This window comes from Crocodylus porosus, unplaced genomic scaffold (genome assembly GCF_001723895.1).
Source record: "Crocodylus porosus isolate Cpor-Errol unplaced genomic scaffold, CroPor_comp1, whole genome shotgun sequence".
In the NCBI taxonomy this organism is placed as follows: domain Eukaryota; kingdom Metazoa; phylum Chordata; order Crocodylia; family Crocodylidae; genus Crocodylus; species Crocodylus porosus.
In genome coordinates this window covers 9,439,268-9,457,731 of record NW_017728918.1, presented here as the reverse complement: position 1 = coordinate 9,457,731, position 18,464 = coordinate 9,439,268, and the positions used below count along the sequence as shown (strand labels likewise).

The 18,464-nt window shown below is 57.6% G+C and overlaps 1 protein-coding gene across 12 annotated transcripts in view; it reads right to left on the bottom strand.

The window, feature by feature from the left end:
- Positions 1-18,464, bottom strand: part of NCOA1 (nuclear receptor coactivator 1) — a 200,161-nt gene that overhangs the window by 598 nt on the left and 181,099 nt on the right. For 6 of the 12 annotated variants that reach the window (XM_019537220.1, XM_019537225.1, XM_019537227.1 and 3 more), the window contains 7 exons: positions 16,883-17,194; positions 16,278-16,379; positions 13,869-14,268; positions 12,962-13,136; positions 8,325-8,508; positions 5,853-5,942; positions 2,855-3,834 (listed from right to left, as the gene is read on the bottom strand). In XM_019537220.1, coding sequence (XP_019392765.1) covers positions 3,664-3,834; positions 5,853-5,942; positions 8,325-8,508; positions 12,962-13,136; positions 13,869-14,268; positions 16,278-16,379; positions 16,883-17,194 — 1,434 coding nt within the window. In that variant the 3' untranslated portion in view covers positions 2,855-3,663. Of the gene's footprint in view, positions 1-2,854; positions 3,835-3,926; positions 3,984-5,852; positions 5,943-8,324; positions 8,509-12,961; positions 13,137-13,868; positions 14,269-16,277; positions 16,380-16,882; positions 17,195-18,464 lie in introns of those variants that run through there. The other 6 variants (XM_019537229.1, XM_019537231.1, XM_019537226.1 and 3 more) reach the window with 4 other exon arrangements.

Here is an 18,464-nt window from a genome sequence, read left to right as displayed (position 1 = left end):
GTGCGTTAGGTCACACCACATTTCCACCCTCCCAGGAGGCTCTGGACTTGGTCCCTGCTCTGAAGCTGTGGCCTGAGTTAAAATGCATTGCACTGAGGGAGCCCCACTGGTCTCCTGCCTCGGCCCCTTCAGTCTTCACACCGAGATCAGAGCACGCCCAGGCTGCACTGGGAGCTTCTGGCAGGAGACAGCTGGGTCTTTTGCATGGTTTAAGAGTCACCTGAGTACCTCCTGCTGCTGCAGGACTGAAGGGTCCTGATGGAGGGAGATGGCCGGGAGGTCCACACAGCACAAAGGCTGCGTCCAAGTCTTCTGCAGAGCCACGTGCTGTTATAGGACATCCAGAGCAGGGTGAGTGAGGAGGGAGGTGACTCCAGGAGCCAACAGGGACAGCAACCGCGGATGCACAGGACCCCACGAAATGCTGCCTGACTCTGGCCCTTTGCCTGGATACAGAGGACAGCTCCCAGGCACCTGGGTAATGTTGGCCTTGTCCTGCCTTGTGTCCCTTGGGTGCTCTGTGCTCTGAATCCTGCCACCGCACAGGCAGAGGAAGGGTTTTCTGTCCACTGAAGGCTAGATTCATTCTAGCAGGGTGGTTGTGTTTGGCGATGTGCCCTGTGGTCCAAGCACAGGGCCGGGGCAGGGTGGCGACGTCAGCACCTTCAGGCCTGGCCCAACACCCTTGGCTGTTGTGCTGGCTCCCTTCTGACAGCTGCTTTGGCCAGGCTGCTCCTAGGACAAGGCATGTCCTTGTAGCGGGGTGAGTCTGGCAGCCACCTCAAGGACACGGAGGTTGCTAGAGCTTCGTTGCAATGCGGCCATTTCTACTGGGGGTTTTGGTAACCAGAGAAGACCCTTGAACATCTCTTCTGTGCTCCTCATGTGTAGCTGGTTGGAGCTGATCCTTTGGGTAGAGCAAAGGGGAAAGGAGGGTCGGTTCATCTCCGTGCAGCCTGGGCACTGCTGTTGGGCTGAAGAGGGGGTGCTTGGGAATGAGCGTAGAGTGGGAAAGCACCAAAGAGGTCTGGGACAGCTACCACCAGAGCTGGCTGTCGGATGTCTCCATTGTCTGAATTAACCCCAAAGCCCAGGTCCTGAGTGCACGGTGTCACGAGAAGCTCCCTCAGCACTTTCTTGCAAGAACAGACTGTTAACCTTGGAGTTTGGCCAAATCTTAGTGCCAACAATTGCATTCCTACCCAGAAACCGTCTAGTGATTTATCCCTGCACAACACCTGTTTTGCTCCAGCACTGTTGCAAAGGGGCACTGAGAACTACTCTCTCTATGCTGTGTTATACCCCAGAGGCAGCTGCATTTGGGCAGCAAACAAGGCAATAGTATTCACCCACACACGTTTTGGATGGTTTTAAAGCTGCATTTCTCTCCTCCACTTGTACCCAAGCTCAATGCCCAGCTGTGAGAGCAACAGCTGCATTGCAGGGGGTGGGCTGGGAGGAAGGGGCAGCTGGAGCGCAGGTCACAAGGCTTCTCCCTGCAGCCCAGGGGCTCTCCCGCAGGAGCTGGCCCAGCTACCTTGGGGCTGTGGCTCAGAGCTCTGCAGACTGGCCCCCCAGGGCTTTGTTTCCTGCATCTGCAGCTACAGCTCTTCTGCCTCCGGAGGAAAAAGGCCGGAGGGAGAAGAGCGACCTGCAGCCCACAGCAAACAGCCTGCCAGGGCCACGTCTCAGTGCGGTGGGGGCAGGGAGCATAGCCCTGGGGCACTGAGATGTCACTCTGTGTCTTCCCAACCGGGGCTGGTGGTGGCTTTGCTTGAAGTCCAGCTGAGGGTAGGGCCAGATCTGACCTGGGCCTTGGCAGCGTTTATTCTCTGGTCCAGCCCAGCTGTGGCTCCGGGGCCGTCCAGGAGGGAGACGCAGCACCCGGAGAGACCAGAGCTGCCTGGCACCCAGCCCCATGCCGCCTCCTCTACCTGAGCTCCTTCCTCAGAGGAATCTGCTGCCGGGGGCAGGACTGGGGGTGACTGGGGCCGAGGGGGCAGCAGATGAGGCCAAAAACAGCTCTGTGACTGGTGACGGCTCTGCAGGAAGGGAACCCCCCTCGTCTCTATTGCTGGCAGCGAGCAAATCCCCTGTGGCACACAAGTCAAGCCACCGCAAAGGCACCCCCGATTTCCTGCGTCCCTCCGGGGCAGACCGAACCCGCCCTCAATGTCCTTTCCATAGGGGCCGAGTGCTCTCGCGCTCCCACGGACTCTGCGAGGCAACCGCAGGCGCTCGGTGCCTCCGAACACCAAGCCCAGGGCTCTGCAGCCTTGAACCTGCCCCTGCCAAGCCCCGGGCCCACCGAGAAGCGCGAGGCAGGCATCAGCGCAGAACACAACAGAACGGCAGCCGGCAACCAGGTTTCTTTGTTGGTTTTTAACTTGCAGATTCAAATCGACAAAGCTACAGGGTTTCCACACACCAGCGCGATTGTAGAAAGAGAGAGAAAGAAGGGGAGGGGGGGAAAAGCCCTGCCCCCCCGGTAAGTCAGGAACACCGTGAGATTAGGAGCAATCCTCAAATAAAAGAGAGAAGGAAAGTAAAACCAAATTTGTACAAGAGACCCAAGCTATTTACAGTGAGAGGCCGGAGGGGGAAAAAAAAGCAGCTATCTCCCAGCAGGTAACTGAATTCTTCCTCTTATTATTATTTTATTTTATCATCCTCGTTATTTTAAATAGTTTATGCTACCTCAGCGGTTAAACACAACCCAAGCAGAAAGAACTGACTGCTTAATTTTATTTAATATTTAATCAGAAAATTTGTATCTACAATAATTGACAGGCCCCACCCCCCCATCCTGCCCCCTAAAAATTATTGCAGTTTTTCCCCAAACTGTTTTTTTTCTCTCTTTTTTTCCTTTGCCTTTTTTATTCTCGTTTTATTTTTTTTTTCCCCTCTCTCGTTGCAATGTACACATTTGGGGCCTCTCTTGTCCGAGAGACCTTAAACCAGCATAAAACATGGAAAAAAAGGTGGGTCAAAATACTCTGTTTTTTATCTTTAAAACTGACAAACTCACGATTTTGCTAGAAAAAGCTGATTGTACGCACGAGCGGGCTGGGGCAGAGGGGAGAGAGAAGGTCGGTTGGTTGTTTTAAGCGCGAATAAGAACGGCCGTTTCTGACAGTCCGACGTCGAGTCCTCCACGCGTCCCCCCGCGCCCGGGGTCCCGAGGCACGAATCAGTGACAGATCCAGCTGAAACTGAGAGAATCCTCCTCCTTCCGACGCAGTCTCGTCCGACGCAGTCTTCTCCCCGTCCCTCCCCCGCGGCCCCGAGAAACCTTCGTCCAGATTAAGAAGCCAGCAACTGATTACAAAAATAAGAATCATCTGTAATTTTGGCTCAAGAAACCGACTGTCCTGCCTCGTCACTTTGCCAACGTCCAACGCCTTTTACAAAAAGAAAAGAAAAAAACAAGGGGGGGGAAAAAAAAAAAAAACCAGGGAAAGGGGGAAAAAACCCTCAAACGAAACAAAATGACACCGACAAAAAAAAAACGAAACAAAAAAAACACCTCTTTGCTCCAAACACTACGAGCTGAAGAATGGCTGCAGGTTGAGATATCAAAAATCTCAGAAAAATATATAATATATATATTTATATATCTCTGTACGTCTTATTATTTAAATTTCACATTCCTTTAAAAGCGGGTTATTCAGTCAGTAGCTGCTGAAGGAGGCTCTTCTGTTGGGCCTGCGTGGTCTGAGGACCCGATGCGTTTTTCTGGGAGCCCACTGGACCAGGCTGATTCAGGTAAGGGTCTCCGCCTACCAGATTCACTGTACACTGCACATCCGCGAACACCTGAACCTGCTGTACCTGCTGGGACACAAAAGACAAGAGAGATTTTTAGACGGAAACAGGCAGGGGTCCCTCGGCTGACGGAGCGGGTACTACGTGAAGTGGAAACTCACTAGAGAATTCCTCTAGTCTGTAGTCACCACAGAGAAGAACTCTTCTGTCTTCTTGTCCTATAAAAAGAAAACCGCTGCACTCATTCGGGTCAGAGCTCCGACAGGTTCACACGTTTTTTCATTTAAAAAAATTAAAATAAAAATAACGATATAAAAAAAAATTGGCATGCCCGAGTCCCCAGCTGCCGGGCAGCTGGAGCTTCGAGCGGAGAGCGACCTGGTGCTAAGGGGAGCGCAGTTTCCGAGACCAGAAACCGGTTTCCTTCCCGTTTTGCTACGGGCAGAACCCTTTGGATGGCTGCCCGATGGACCGGGGGGACGTGCCGAGGTGGGTCGCGCCTGCCACGCCACTGGTGCTATCCCGCTTGCTGCACGGGACCGTCAGCAGGGTCTGAGAGGAGCGCTGCGTGGCACGCTGGAGCGGTAGGAAGTCACGTCTCTGTTCTCTCCAGTGAAAACAGGGCGAGTCGGGGACAGTCCCGCGTTTCCCTACTGTCCTCGCAAACTAAACCAGGCATCCTGGCACCACTCCAGGCACCGATCCACCCAATCATGCCAGAGCACTGGTTCTTCAACCCTGTTAGACATGGCACCCCCCCCCCGGTTAGCTTCAAGGCCCCCCTCAGAAAACACCAGCTCTGAACTTCCACTCGGCTTTGGACTCCAGAAAAATCCTAGAGCCATTTTTCTGCTGCAAAGAACTCAGCCAGCCCCGCTGCAGATCCCTGCTGGAAATCTCTGGGTGTACTGTGTCAGTCGCATGGAAGGGTGCACACCTGCCAGTGCTTATATTGCACAGCTCCCTGCAGCACTCTCAAAAGCATCTCATGGCACCCTGGTTGAGAAGCCACCAAAAAAAGAGGGGGAGGGGGGCATGGGAAAAAGAGAATGGACTGGTTAATTCTCTCCGTGCAAACTGAGTGAAATCCAAGAGGGAAACCTCATGGTGTGAGTGGGAAGAACAGCACGGGTGGTGACTTCGCGCAAGGGTTACTAGTGCAGCAGGAAGCACTGGGTTTTACTTTGTTTTAGCTCAGCTTTGGAAAAGATGGTCACCAGCCCGGAGGTAAGAAGCTGTTCACCTGTTCCCTTTAAGGTTGGAAAAAACGGATACAGATCCGGGACATTTTGCAAAAGCTGCGCCCCGCAGCCGCCCCCGGCTAAATCCCTTGGTCTGAGCACATACTTGCTGACAAGGCTAATTTAACACACCGACCTCTTTAGCACCCGAGCAGGGGATGTCGTGAGAGATCCCCAGTGCAGGGGCAAACCTTGCGCAGAAGCAGAACGTGTCAGCTCTGCACGAACTGGCAGGACACCGGCAGCCTCTGGGCACATGCTGGATCCGCGTCCTTTCCTCCCACCCCCAGGGTACAGCAACAGCACTGACGACCACCCAGGCTGGCAGTGCTGCAAGGTGGGGGGGCAAAGGAGGATGCTGAGCGCTCCCTGAGATAGAAGGGAGGCCCTTAGGACCTGTGAGGTGTGCCAGGTGCTGAGGGTGCCCACTGTCCTGCCACCTCTGAAGAAATTAATCCCCCTTTTGCTGTCACAGGGGACCAGTAAGACCCAAGGAGGACTCAGGCGACCTCTGACTTGGGCATTCAGTCATGTTCTCAGCTCAGCCCCCTTCGCCACCTTGGATTCCCAGCGGGCTAAATCCAGGGCAGTGTTTAGGTGAGGTTCCCAAGGCAGCGATGGCCAATGCCGGCCCCAGCTCTCGGCCAGGCGGAGGAGAGGCAGGAGCCCTGAAGTGAATGGCTTGACAGGTCCTTCTTGGCCACTGCGGGGACCTTTGCCTGTGGCCAAACTGGCAGACTGGATCAGTCTGGGAGGGATCACCACTCCAGAGGGACCTCCCCAGACCCGTCCCACGCCTCCTGTTTGTACCTCGGACGGTTCTGCGCTTAGGAGTGACTTACTGACCTGCGCCCCGTCTGCTTCTGTTTTCAAAAGGTCAGTGGAGGAAAGCTGGTTGCAGTAAAGGCCCGTGGGTCTCAGCGCCGGGTCATTTACCTGCCGAGGGCAAGAGGAAGACTCAGTGATGGTTCAGTTCAGGAGAGCAAAGCAAACCTCCCTCCCACCTGGCTCCCTGCGCTCCCGCCTGTCCTGCATCAGTGCTGGGCAGGGCATCACGGCGCTGGCACGAGGGTGCAGAGGTTACAGGCTGGTGAGCTCCCTGGGCCCTGCTCTGGTCAGGCAGATGTGTGGGCCTGTCATCCCATGCTTGAGCTACACCTGTGCACTACAGCGTCCCCTCACCGCCTGGGCAGGTCGACCTCAGAGCACCTGAGGCACGGGGCAGATGGTCAAGTCCACTGGACTGGGACGAGCAAGGTAAACAGGGACCCTTGGGCCAAGAGAAGACGTGCTCTCCTAGGGTTGCAGCCCTGGTCTGAGCAGCTTGAGCTACAACCTCCCCCAGGTAGAGGTGGAGGGACCCCAGGGGTCACCGCCATCAAGCCTGGCCTCCCCAGCCCCAGCCGCTTCTCTCCAGGCAGCGGGACCTGCCACCGAACTGGCTGGTGAACGCCCCACCCCATCTTGGCTTCACTTCCAGGCTGCTGCGTCACACTGTGCGAGGGACTAATCCTCTCCTGGCCGGGACGCCGGGACCTGGATGAGGCTGGCAATCCAGGGCCGGGGCCAGTGCATCCGACGGGCACCACGAGGAGAGGGCTGGGTGCCCCGAGTGCTCATCATGCTAATGCGGACAGCTGTCAGGAGGCTTCCTGGCCCGGCTGGGAGGCCCTGCTGTGGGAACTGGGCTCTGGGAAGCATCAGCGCAGACAGACACATGCTCACACATGAAACTCATTAAAGGGGACGCAGCCAAGAGCAACATGGCCCAGCTCGCTGCACGCTGGCGCTGCCCCATCGGCCCAAACAACCAGAGCCCCTGTGAGGCCGGAGCGACCTCTGGGCTGGCCTGGCACACTGAGGGCAGAGCTCGCGCTCTTGGATTTCACAAGTGGCCAAAGGCAGCTTCCCACCACAGAGCAGGGCCGTGGGCAGGATGGGGACTGGCTGCCGGGAGCAGGGGACACGGAACAGCTTCCTGCATTTGCACGGCAGTGCTGTCACAACAGTTGCTGGCGGTACGGGGATGGTGCCTGGGTCCCTCCAGACTGTGCCTGGCTGTGCAGTGAGGCAGCTAGCCCTCCGAGAGCACCCCTGATGCCCTTACAGACACTGCAGGGACAGGCTCCTCTAGGGCCAGGGATGTCTCTGACATGAAGCACCAGTGCTCACCGCGCTGGCAGGAAGCCCCGACACGGAGGGTGCGTGCGTGCGTGTGTGCACGTACATGTACCACGCATCATGGCCTCTCCATTTACCATCATGCCAGCCTCGAACAGCAGCCTGGAGAACAAAGTTCTGCTTCAGGGCTGCAGGCAAAAGGCAGGGGGTACATTCAGCACCGGTGTCACCTTGCATTGCCACCCGCCCTTTGCTGGGAGTGGTGCCAGCAAGCAGTGGGAACGAGTGAGATCCAGAAACTGGGAGGTGGACTGGGTTTCTGGATGCCCAGCTGGGTGCTGCACCAGGGAGCATCCGGCAATGAGCAGTGGGGACCCTGCTTCAGGGAGAAACCCTTGCAGCCCTGACCACCTACGAGGACAGAGAGCCTGATACCACCCCTCTCCCCTGGAGGCATCACTGGGCTCAGGAGCTGGCTGGGATTCCTGGAAGTGCTTTTCCCAACTGGAGGTGGAGGCACTTCCTGGGACTGTCTGAGTGCAATGCAACCTGCCTGGCGTTCCCCCGGCATAGGACGGAGCCCCCGGTGCACACTTGCGGCGGGGGCGGGCAGCCAGGCACGCTCTGCACAACTACTGCTCTCCTGCAAGTCTGATCCCTCGTCTCCAGGAGCTCATCACAGTCAGCGCCGCAGAGAGGCCTTGACCTGATGCCTTCCAGCCCTTGAACAGCGTTACCCCCAAGGCCAGCTGAGCGCCCACCTAGCTGTGCTGCCAGAGGCGGTGAATTCTCCCCATGCCTAAAGGAAGCTCATGGAGGAGGGAGACATTTCAGGGCTGTGCAGAAGCAGGAGATAAATCACAAGGCAGGGCGTTCTGGCCCCTCGCACGCCAGCCGGAGAGCGGCTGAGCTATAGGAGAAGACACAGGCGGCTTCCAGCCCTCGCAGCCAGCATCTGGCTTGCTGAGGACCCTGGAGCACCAGGGGAACCTGTACACGCCACAGCCGCTCACTCCTTGGCCCAGGGAGCCAGGCACCTCCCAGCACGAGGCCCAGAAGCTCGGTGTGGGGCAGGCAGAGCCAATGACTGAGATGAGCAAGGTCACAGAGACCTGCTAGAAACACCCACGTCGCGGGGTAGGGGGAGGCGGGTTAGCAGCGTCACGGCGTCCTCGCCAAGCTGCTGCGGGCACTGACCTGCTCGGAGCACATGGAGTTCATCCCGGGCATCTGCAGCGAGTTCATCTGCATCTGTCCGGCCATGGGGTTCATGTTCTGGACGTTGGTGTTCCCTCCTGCCATGGACACGGTGATGCTCACGTTGTTGTACATCCCCTGCTGAGCGGGCGCCGGCTGGTTCTGCCCTGCTTGGCTGAAAACGCTGCACGGAGAACGAAGCCGAGGGTGAGACCGGGCGAGTGTGGCCCTGAGATACCACCCCCCAGCAGAACTCCCTAGCAGGGGCAACCGCCACTGCCCCAGCTGCTACAATGGGACAGAGCAGCAGTGCCAGTTTTTGGCTGATCTCTGCCCCTTTGAGTCTCACAAGCAGAAGCACCAAATGGACATGCCGAGGCCTCGGGAGCTGTCCTTTGCCTCCCCTGTGCGTCGTTACCCAGCAGGGAATGGAAGGTCCCATGGACACCCCACGTGTCTGGGTGCTGGTAAGAGGCCAGGGGACCACGCACGAGCAGGGGACAGCCCTGTGGCCGGTCCTAAGCCAGAAAACCTGCCTGTGTCACCTGTGCTTTGAACGGAGACCGTCTGCCCTTCCTGGCTGGGATGTGAAACGCGGCGGGGGGGTCTAAGAGGCAGCCCCGCTCTTGTGAGGGAAGCAGAGAAAAGACGGTCCGACCGGATGCCCTGCTCTGGCCAACAGCCCACGGACCCTGGTGCTGGGCAGCACAACAGCAAAGAGCCTTGGAGACGAAATAAAAGCTCGAAGCATCGTCATCCGCCATGGCAGCAGCTTAGAGATTATTATATCCCCTGAGAGACTCTGGTCCAGCCTCAAGACCAGCACGTGCGGCCCAAGCGACTGGAGGTGGTCAGGCGTCCACCATGAGGTTCTTCTGACGATCCTGCTAGCGACCCAGGCCCTTCTTTCTTTCCGAGGAAGTACTTGTCAACTGCGGCCAGGCTGCCTCTCACCTGTCTCCTCAACCAGCTGAAGAGACTGAGCTCCGCGGCTCCCTAACTCCTCGGCTGGTCCCCCAGGTCCTGACCCGTTCCCGTGTCTCCTCCGACCCTCCTCCACTGTTTCCACGTCCTTTGTCGAGTAACGACACCGAACCGGGCGCAGCGTAGCAGCAGCGGTCTTCCTGCTGCCACAGGCCCGATACGTCTAGGGCTCGGGGAGCTCTTTCCAGCGACCGCTTTATTTCCTGAAATATGCCCGTTTGTGTCAGCTAAAGCTACTTGTGAACTCAGGTTGAAGTCGGATCAAACCGAGGTCAAATTCAGCAGATTCGGCCAAAAACACTGAGAAACAATTGTGGGAAAGGCCAAATGCTCTGTTTTGACCATTTTAAAGCCAAACACCCTGCCCTGTTGGAAACGGTGTTTTCTTTCTAAACTTCCACCGTTTCCCTTTAGAGACTTGGGCAATCGCCTGACGACGAAGCGAGCGTTGTGCTGTGGCTCCGACAAAGCGCTTGCTCAATCCACAGTGGTTGGCTTTTGCTTTCCATGTTGTGGGGGGGGGGAAATGAATAATTTCTGTTCTGTGGTGACCCAGCCTGCATCACCACAAGCCAAAACAGGGGTGGCCGGGGTCATAATGCCCCTCTCCTCTCTGCCTGGGTGTATCTGGTCTGAGCTTTACTTCTGGTGAGCTCTGGAGTGGGAGCGGGGCATGCAACAGACCCAAGGGGAATGAAAAGGCGCATCCCGTTGCAGCCATCCAGGCCCTCGAAGAACAGACCCTGGGAGATGGGTCTCCCCAGGCAGGGCTGGGCACGCAGGACAGGGAACCTGCCTGCAGGAGCCAGGGCTCAGGTGCTGGGGAGGCTGTTCCCGAGTCGCTCTGCTCATCCTGGCCATGAGGGAAGGGACACGAAGCGACTTGTTGCTGGTGCAATCTTCCCTGGCTGATGCATGCAGCACTGCAACCCATTACCCTGAAAACTTGTGTCTGAGCCACTGCTTTCAGCAGCGAGGAGCCCGGGGGCTGGGTCATGCCACGGCCGAGAATGGCACTGAATGGGCAGCTGTTCGGGGGCGAGTCCTTCAAGACACAAAGCCCTCTCTACTCTCTGCAGGTGGCATCCAGCCCATTGGCTTTGCCCTTCTCATCTACCAACCAAATGAAAGCTGGATAGAAACCAGCTATAAAGTTGTTGCACATTTTCAAGCACTGACTATGTAGCTGGTTGGCTCTTTCGATAGCTGGACGGTCATTTTTACAGTGGGATAATTACTCTGCACGTGTGGCTGGTCTAAATTTATTGCGAGACTGACCAGTGAATTGCGTGATATATGTAATGTCAGGCAGGGGCCAAAGTCTCAGAGCAATCCCTACCTGGGAGAGAGAAAAAGAAGGAGATACATGAAGGCTGTGGAGGGAGATCTCCCCTTGCCCTGGCCACTTCCCTGCTTTTATGACACAGGCCCGTTGCTCTTTTCTATCAGGGTGCAGGTGTCAGTCGGCCCCAGCTGTCCGTGCTTCCTCTGGCCCTCGCTGTCTGCAGGGTGGAGCCTGTGCTACCCTAGCATCAGGACTGGGACCAGGCCAACAGGCCGGGCACTGCTCTGGGGCAGGCTGGAGGATCTGAACCATGGCAGGGAAGTAGGACAGAGAAAGGGAAGCCCCAGGTTTGCACAAGGGCGTGCAACACAGCCGTGCGCCTCCTCTGGGCTCTAGCATAGCGTCTTCTCATCCGCGCAAACTGAGATAAACGGCCTGTGGCATAGTCGTTTCCTGGGGGTCTGACCACGCAGACAAAGGTCCTTCCTCTCGGGGCCAGGGCAGCAACCGGCCAGCGTGCGAGTGAGCGGCGCCGAGGGCTGTGCAACGTGGCTCGGCACAGGGGGAGCTGAGCTGGTGCGTATCCTAGCTGTTCCTGCCCACGCCGTGACCACCAGCCCCTGAAAGGCTAGCATGAGCCACGCCACCGAGAACCAAAGGTCCTGCTCAAAGATCTGATCCTCTCCCCGGCGAACAAGTCTGATGCCACACCGTGCCCGTTCTTCGTGCTTGGTGGCAACACTAGGCTGGATGAAAAATATATGCAGCGCTCTTAGCCAGCAGTGGATTTAATGAAACCCAAGAAACGTGGAGATCTGCTCAATGAGAAACAAAGCGCGCCTTCCTTTAAGGAACCCTAGGAATGAGAAACATGGCCTGCAACCAAGACACGGCAGACCGGCCGAGCGGGGAAGAGCTCAGACAGTGCCAGAGATCAAAATAACTCTCCTGGAAATGGGGACAGATGCTTTACAAGCCAGAATCCGGCCCACAGCAAGTAGGGTGATGTGTGGGACTTCTGCTTCGGGTGTCTGCGCCATCAGGCATATGTCCGGCATGACGACAGCAGGGCACAAACAATGCTAGTAAGGAAAGGCCTTATCAAATGAGTCCTGGTCAGAGTATCATAGAAAATGAGGGTTGAAGGGACCTCAGGGGGTCACATCTAGTCCAACCCCCTGCTTCAAGCAAGACCAGCCCCAACTAGATCATCCCAGCCAGGGCTGTGTCTACCCGGGGCTTCAAAACCTCCAACAGGACAGTTCAGCTCAGAAACAAAGCAAGGCCCTGGTCTGTGTGACACGACATCGTGCACAGTCACATCTTTACACCTATTCGTCGTCTTCTCTGGATAGCTTGATCCCTCCCTGTGCATGTTTCAGAGACCGGGCCAGCCTCCCCACGCAGAGTGGGCTGAACGATACCGTGCTGAATAAAGCAGATATCTTTTCGCACCTTCAGCTGAATGACTTCAACAGAGTACCAGGGCATCAAGAGGACAGCCTGTAGGTGACAAAGGGGCAGAGCCCACTCATGCACCAGTAGGCTTTCATATCCCAATATCTGGAAGGAGCAGGATTTTGGTGATTTCTTAGGATACACAGTTTTGCCCCAGATTGATTTAAGTCAAGCAGCAGAGACGGCTGCAGGGCCTGATGGAGGAACGTGGCCTGAGCTGTGCAGGTCGCCCAGGACAGAGAGGAAGGCAGCAAGGTCCAGTTTGGGGTTGGCTGGTAAAGCTACTGCTCTCCTGAGGCTTCAGTAAGGCACTGATGTTAATTAAAGCACAAGCCCTGCTTCACGTGCTGTCAAACACACACGTCCATTTAGCAAGGCAATTTAGCACCACCTACTCACGCAGCTTCTGCTGCCAGAGCCCATGCCGAGTACCTGGAGGATGCCCGGGGTCTGCTCTCTTTCCCCTGCTGCTCCATGCTCCCCTGTCTCAGCCCACCCTGGTCCTCTCAGAAGGGGAGAGCTACCAGTCTTGGAAGGCAAAGGTTATTTTTTACCAGGGAAAGGGAGCTCCTGCCTGGCGGGAGGTCTAGGAAGCAACATGGCACATTACCAACAGGGTCTGCAGTAATGGGCCGAGAGGGCAACCTCCCTCCAGTGTGAGTCCGACATCTGGCTACCTACTTCCAGCTAGAGGAGGACCACTGTGGCTCAGGGGGCAAAGGCATGTGGCTCTGAACCCTAGTCCCAGGTGTGACCCCACCATGGGGCAGGGTGTCCATATCCATAGCTGCTGGCTCCCCCTGCCTCCTGACTGGCTGGGCTTAGAGGCGCAGATCCCAGCCGGAGGGGAAGGCGCTGCAGTGTTATCCCTCTCCCTGCCCCTGCATCGCTGCCCCTCAGTGCCACTTACTTGTTATTCCCCATTGTTCCTTGCTGCCAGGTCTTCATGTCCGGGGACTGGTACCCGGGGGTCGGTGGGGCCGCCTGCAGCATGGGGCTCTGGGAAGGAGGGATCTGCGGCGACATCAGTGGGCTGCTGGGGCTGAGCGCGGGGGCAAAGCCGGGCTCGTTCTGCTGGCCCATGCCTGCGGAGCGAGACACAGACGGCTTCGCTGTAGGCCACTGCACCACAAATCCCCCAGCGGGAGCCACGCGGCTGGGGGTCCATGTCCGCTATTCCGCGCCTCTCAGACCCCCCCAGGCACTGCCAACATGCCAGGCTGCCCCGAGCGGGTGCATTTGAACAGGGTGCGTTTGTACCCCACTGGCATCCCCACTTGACCAGCCATGGCCGCGGTCAGACACCTCCTTGGAGCAGCCACGGGGGTCTGGCCATGCTCCAGTGCCTGCAGCTACGGAAAGCTGTAGCAAAGCATCGCTCTGCACGTCCGTTCTCTGGCAGGACGGGGTTATTTCCCCATACGGCATCACCTTCTGGAGCAACCTGTCTGTACGAAGGGTCCCTTTGGAAGACAGGAGCCACGTGGAGATCTCACCTGAGCAGCCCAAAGGAAACGTGACGGCGGGGGGCAGAGCGCTGGGCTGGCTTGATACTGCTGGGACCCCTCAGCTTAGGTCCCTGCTCCATGCCTCAGTTTCCCCATGCGTGGCAATGACCCCCACACCCACCTTCCTGAGGCTCTTGGAGACTAGCACAGGAGAAGCCCTATAGAAATGTCTGCCCGACTCTCTCCCTAGTGCTTCACCTGGTGCCCTTGCAAGCCGTTAGCTCGGTCAAGGAGCAGCTTTTGCACCCTCTACGCCCCGCCCCGCGGTGGCTTTTAAGGTGCTGCCCGCGCACAGGTCTGTGGACGTACCCGATCCCGAATACTGGAAGAGGTTCTGCTGCATCTGTGGGGTCATCCCCGTGCCGAACTGCCCCCCGACGCTGCCCATCATGCTCCGGTTCACCATGTTGTTGCGACTGGCCAGCGCCACCTCAGGGCTCGACGCCAGCTGCGAGAAGGGGCTGGTGGAGGTGGGCGGGTTCCCAGGGCTCGTACCGTAGTTCGGGGGGTAGGGGAACTGCTGTGGGGGCGCTTGGGGGAGGCGGGCAGCCCCGATCTGCACCGGGAGGCCGGCCGAGGGTGGGAGGTTGTTCCCAAAGCTCTGCTGCCTCATCAGGAGGGCGCGCTGCTGCATGAGCTGCCTCTGCCGGTGCTGCTGGCTGTACAGCTCTCGCTGGCGCTGGGCCAGCATCTGGGCATTCAGAGGTGGCTGCAACAGAAAGGAGGATGTTACAGCTGGGAGAGCTCTGCCCTGGGTCCAAGCCAGGGGCATCCATCGTTGCTTGGCAAGGGAAACACTAAACCCCCCAGGAGCCACTGGGGACACCATCGCTCCGCCAAACTGGAGCTGTCAGAGGCTGGGCAGACAGGAAGCATCACAGCTCTGCCTCCGTGCACGAGCCCCGAACGAGAAAACTTCAAAGACCCCCTGAGAGACGGGATGGAAAAGGCATGTTCCCAGCACAGCTACAGGCAGGAGACCTTGGCCTGGGGCTCCTGGCAGAAACTCCAGGCTCATTGCTCCATGTAGCTCTGAGCAAGGGAAAGGCCTGTCCCAAAGTGCCCATCTGCTGCAGGCTCGGGCTCTTTTCCACTCCTGCCGGCCCCCTGGCTCATCCTCGCGGTCCCATGCGGTTGGTGCTGGATCACCCCACAATGAACACTTCCCCACCCTGGGCCTTGTGCACGGCTCAGCCTGCCTCCACCCACTTCTTCCCTCCATGCCAGCTTGGCCCCTCCATCCTGAGGGGCATTTTAAAGGTGGGGACAGTGGAGACGGTGCTCTCCCAAGCTGTGCCCATGTGGTAGGTCTGCTCAGAGGAGCCGGCTGGCAGCAAGCTTTGGAGCTGCCGGTGTCTGCTCGCTGGGTCTGACAAATGCAGACCAGGGTTTTTACCTTATGTCCTGCCCTCCCTGTGCCCTGGACTTCTTGTTGCCCATTTTTCAGCTCCGCAGGGCAGGAGCCGGCTTGACCTGCCTGTATCATGCCAGCTACGCACTGCACACCTGACCGGCACCAACGCGCCTGGGCAGACCCAGGTCACCCGCTCCATCCGTTCTCCAGGGCGAGCGCTAGGCCGTGCTGCCGAGCTAATGTGCTGCACAGGTCTGGGTACCCGTGGACCGGCTCTTAACACCCAACCTCTGCCACTGACCTGCTGTGTGGGCCTGGTCAAATCGCCTCCCCTTTCTATGCCCTGCTCCTGTTCTTTTTACCCTGGAAGTTCTCTAGAGCAGGAGCGCTGTGCCCTCGCCCAGACAGCTGCCATCGCTGCCAGAAGGTGCAGGAGTGTCTACGCCCCACGGCTGCCCACCGCTGGGTGGTGGCAGAGGCCTCACTCATGCAGCAGCGTGGAGGGAGCTGCTACCACAGGGGGGTAGCGACCCCCAAAGTTTTGGTGGCAGCCCTAGGAGCTGTGTTGGTTGAAGTGCACCACAGACTAAACCTGGCTGTGTCCACACAGCTCCTGGCCTGCTGGGACACCCTGCAAAACAGGCGACTTTAACAGACCACTCGCTCATTCACATCAAACTCTGTTTCTTTGGGCGCATGCCGAGGCGCTTTTTGTCAGCAAAGGCCAATTTTGGAATCTCAGACCCAACTTTCTGACTGTAGACAGACATGAAATAGCCCAAGACTTTTTTTTTTCAGTAACAGATTTTGTTTCCCAAATATCCAAACCCAGATGTGCCCCAAGTTAATCACCTTAGAAAATGTCAGCCCATGCTGTGAAAGACTGATTCATGCACTGGCAGCTAAAATCAGAGGCTTCCAATGGAAACTGTCTGCACCTTTCAACCTCTACCCAAGCACTGAGCAGGTACTTCATCACTCTTTGTTGGAAGCAAAATGGAACTTGTGGACCTGAGGCTTACAAGGATCATTAAAAAAAGGATTCACTATAAATTACGCTCTGAAAAGAACATCGCTCGTTAATTCAGGGCCCCTCTTCAACGAAGCCCAGCACAATTCATCTTTAAGTAACCAGAATGTCTATCCCCTCCAGGTGGAGATACTCTTCCTAGGCTGAAAAAACAGCCACCTACATGGGAGAGTGATCTAGGCACATATCCTCCCCCCGGTTCATGTGGGTAGCACTTCTTTCTGCCGTCAGCCCCGGGAATGGCCAGAGCTCACGACCACTCTCAGGGCAGTGGTGTCGGCTCCTACGGTGATATTCGTTCCCTCTCGACAAATGCATGCGTTCCCACCATTACCTGTGGCGTGATCTGCTGCTGCATGCCTGCCCTCATGCTGATGCCGACCGGGGAACTGGCTGCAAACTGGTTCAGGATGGCCTGCCGGTTCTGGTGTATCAGCTGCACAGGAGGAGAAATCAGAGACGCCTTACCGCTCAGTGCTGGCTCTCTCTGGTGCTGCTGCACGTATTCGGTCCCTCCACAAGCCATCGACTCCCGCTAGCAATTCTCCTTCTACCTTTGCTACATCCCCGAGGAAGCTGACTACTTGCTGAAAGGGATGCCTAGTGCTCGTGCTGCTCTTAACAGCTCAGGCACTTACTGGGAATGGGTGGAAGGGCTTTGGCAATATGTAGGCAGGGGAGGGTGCACAGCCTGCTCACAGCTGTAGGGGTTTAGGGCTCTGGGAGCAGAGGTGAGGAAGGTTTCAACAGCTGGAGGGGCTGCGAGACCCGCGGACACTGGAAGTGCCCAGAGGCGACTCCTGGATGGTGGAACCGATGAGCACGGGACAGGGTGATGGGCTCTGCTACCAGCCTGGGGGGTCCCTAAGCTGCACGCGGGATTTCCCCCAGCCTGATCTAATGGGATTCCCCATAAAACCAGAGCAAACATTCATTCACCTGTTGCTGCCCCTGCAGCCGCTGCTGCAACTGGAGCCTCAGCTGGTTGGGAGCCGTCGGGGGCCTGTTGAGGGTCTGCCGCGGCTGCATGCCCATGTTGGTGGGGAACGCCCCTCGGGGCGGCGGTACCTGGACGGGCATCGGCCCAAAGGAAGGTTTCTGCCGGACCATGCCCTGGAAGGGGCCGGGGAGGTTGGCGGTGGGAGCGGAGGAGTAAGGCTGGGGATACATGCCGGGCTTTTGATCCATGAGGAGAGGCGGCGTCACTTGCTGGGGCTGGAACCTCTCCGTCAGTGCTTCCAGCCCCCCTCCCTGTCGAGAAAAGGGGAGAGGAGTCAGCAGCGACGCCCCCGCCTGCGTTTCAGATGCACGGGGGCGGCTCCGGCTCCCGAGAGCACCAGCCCCAGGTCAAAGCCGCCAGCACCCGCGTCCCTGGCTCCTCGGGCCCTGGCCCGCGTGGCCTGCTCTTACTTCCACAACCGCCGATTAACCCGAGCGCCGCCCTTGGCGCAGAACCCGGCGGCGCCGGGCCCCGTCCCGGACCGCTCGAGCCTCGTCGCAGGGACCAGCCCAGGAAGCACCTGCCGGGAGGAGGCTCACCTCTCGCTCCTTGGAGACCCAGGACTTAATAAAAACCAAAACCCTTTGAAGAGGGGCAAGGACTTTTTGCCTGGATGCGAACTACGGCCAGAAGTTGAGAAGGGCTTGGCTCGTGCAGAAGGGGCCCGATTCTCCAGCCCACCCAGCTTCCACTGCTGGCAGGAGATCACCAGGCCCAAGAGGGAGACAGACGGGTGTCCGTTGTTCTCCGGAGACACCCGGGTTGGATGCGCTGCCCCAGCCACCTCAAGTGTCTCCTCTGTCACCCCTCCTACAACTTGCAAGCGGGGGTGGCCAGAGGGGGTTGCAACAGGGCTCCCCTCTTCCCCGGCAAACCCCAGCTACCACAATGGTCTGAAGAGCTACCAGTGGCGGGACCAATACCTGTCAGGCTGTTTTCCATTGTACTGGGTGACCAAACTGGTCTGCAGTGATTTCAGGCTGGAAGAAGTGCTGTACTTTCCTCCTCTGAGCTGTGGTGGGCTCTCCACAGGATAGGTTTGGGACCAAAAGTATGGCAAACAGTGCTACTTGGGTAGGGGTTAAAGGTGTGAATGGTGTTGTGAACCATCCACACAACCCAGCTTTAGCTTTAGGACAGCTGAAGGAAAGGATAATATCCTGTGGCAGAGGGTTCCCCAGGTTAACTAGCACTAAAAAAACCTTTCCCTCAGAGGCGGCCGCAAAATCCAGAGCGTAGACAAGCTCAGTGCAAACACTCAGGAGGGACAAGAGCCAATGAAACAAAAGGATAGAAATGGGATGAAGCAGCTGGAACAAGCTCGGGCTGGAAACTGGAGACGAGAGCAGAGGGGTCCTGCACCGACCTCCCAAGAGAAGACGAGCTACCTGAATCCTGCCCCCATAAACACTGATTTCCAGAAAAGCATCCTCCGGAGCCAGGGGAAAAGCCCAAGACTAACATTAATGACTCTTGGACGGGAGAGACACTGGGCTTCGATGCCAAGCATGAAGCTCCTGC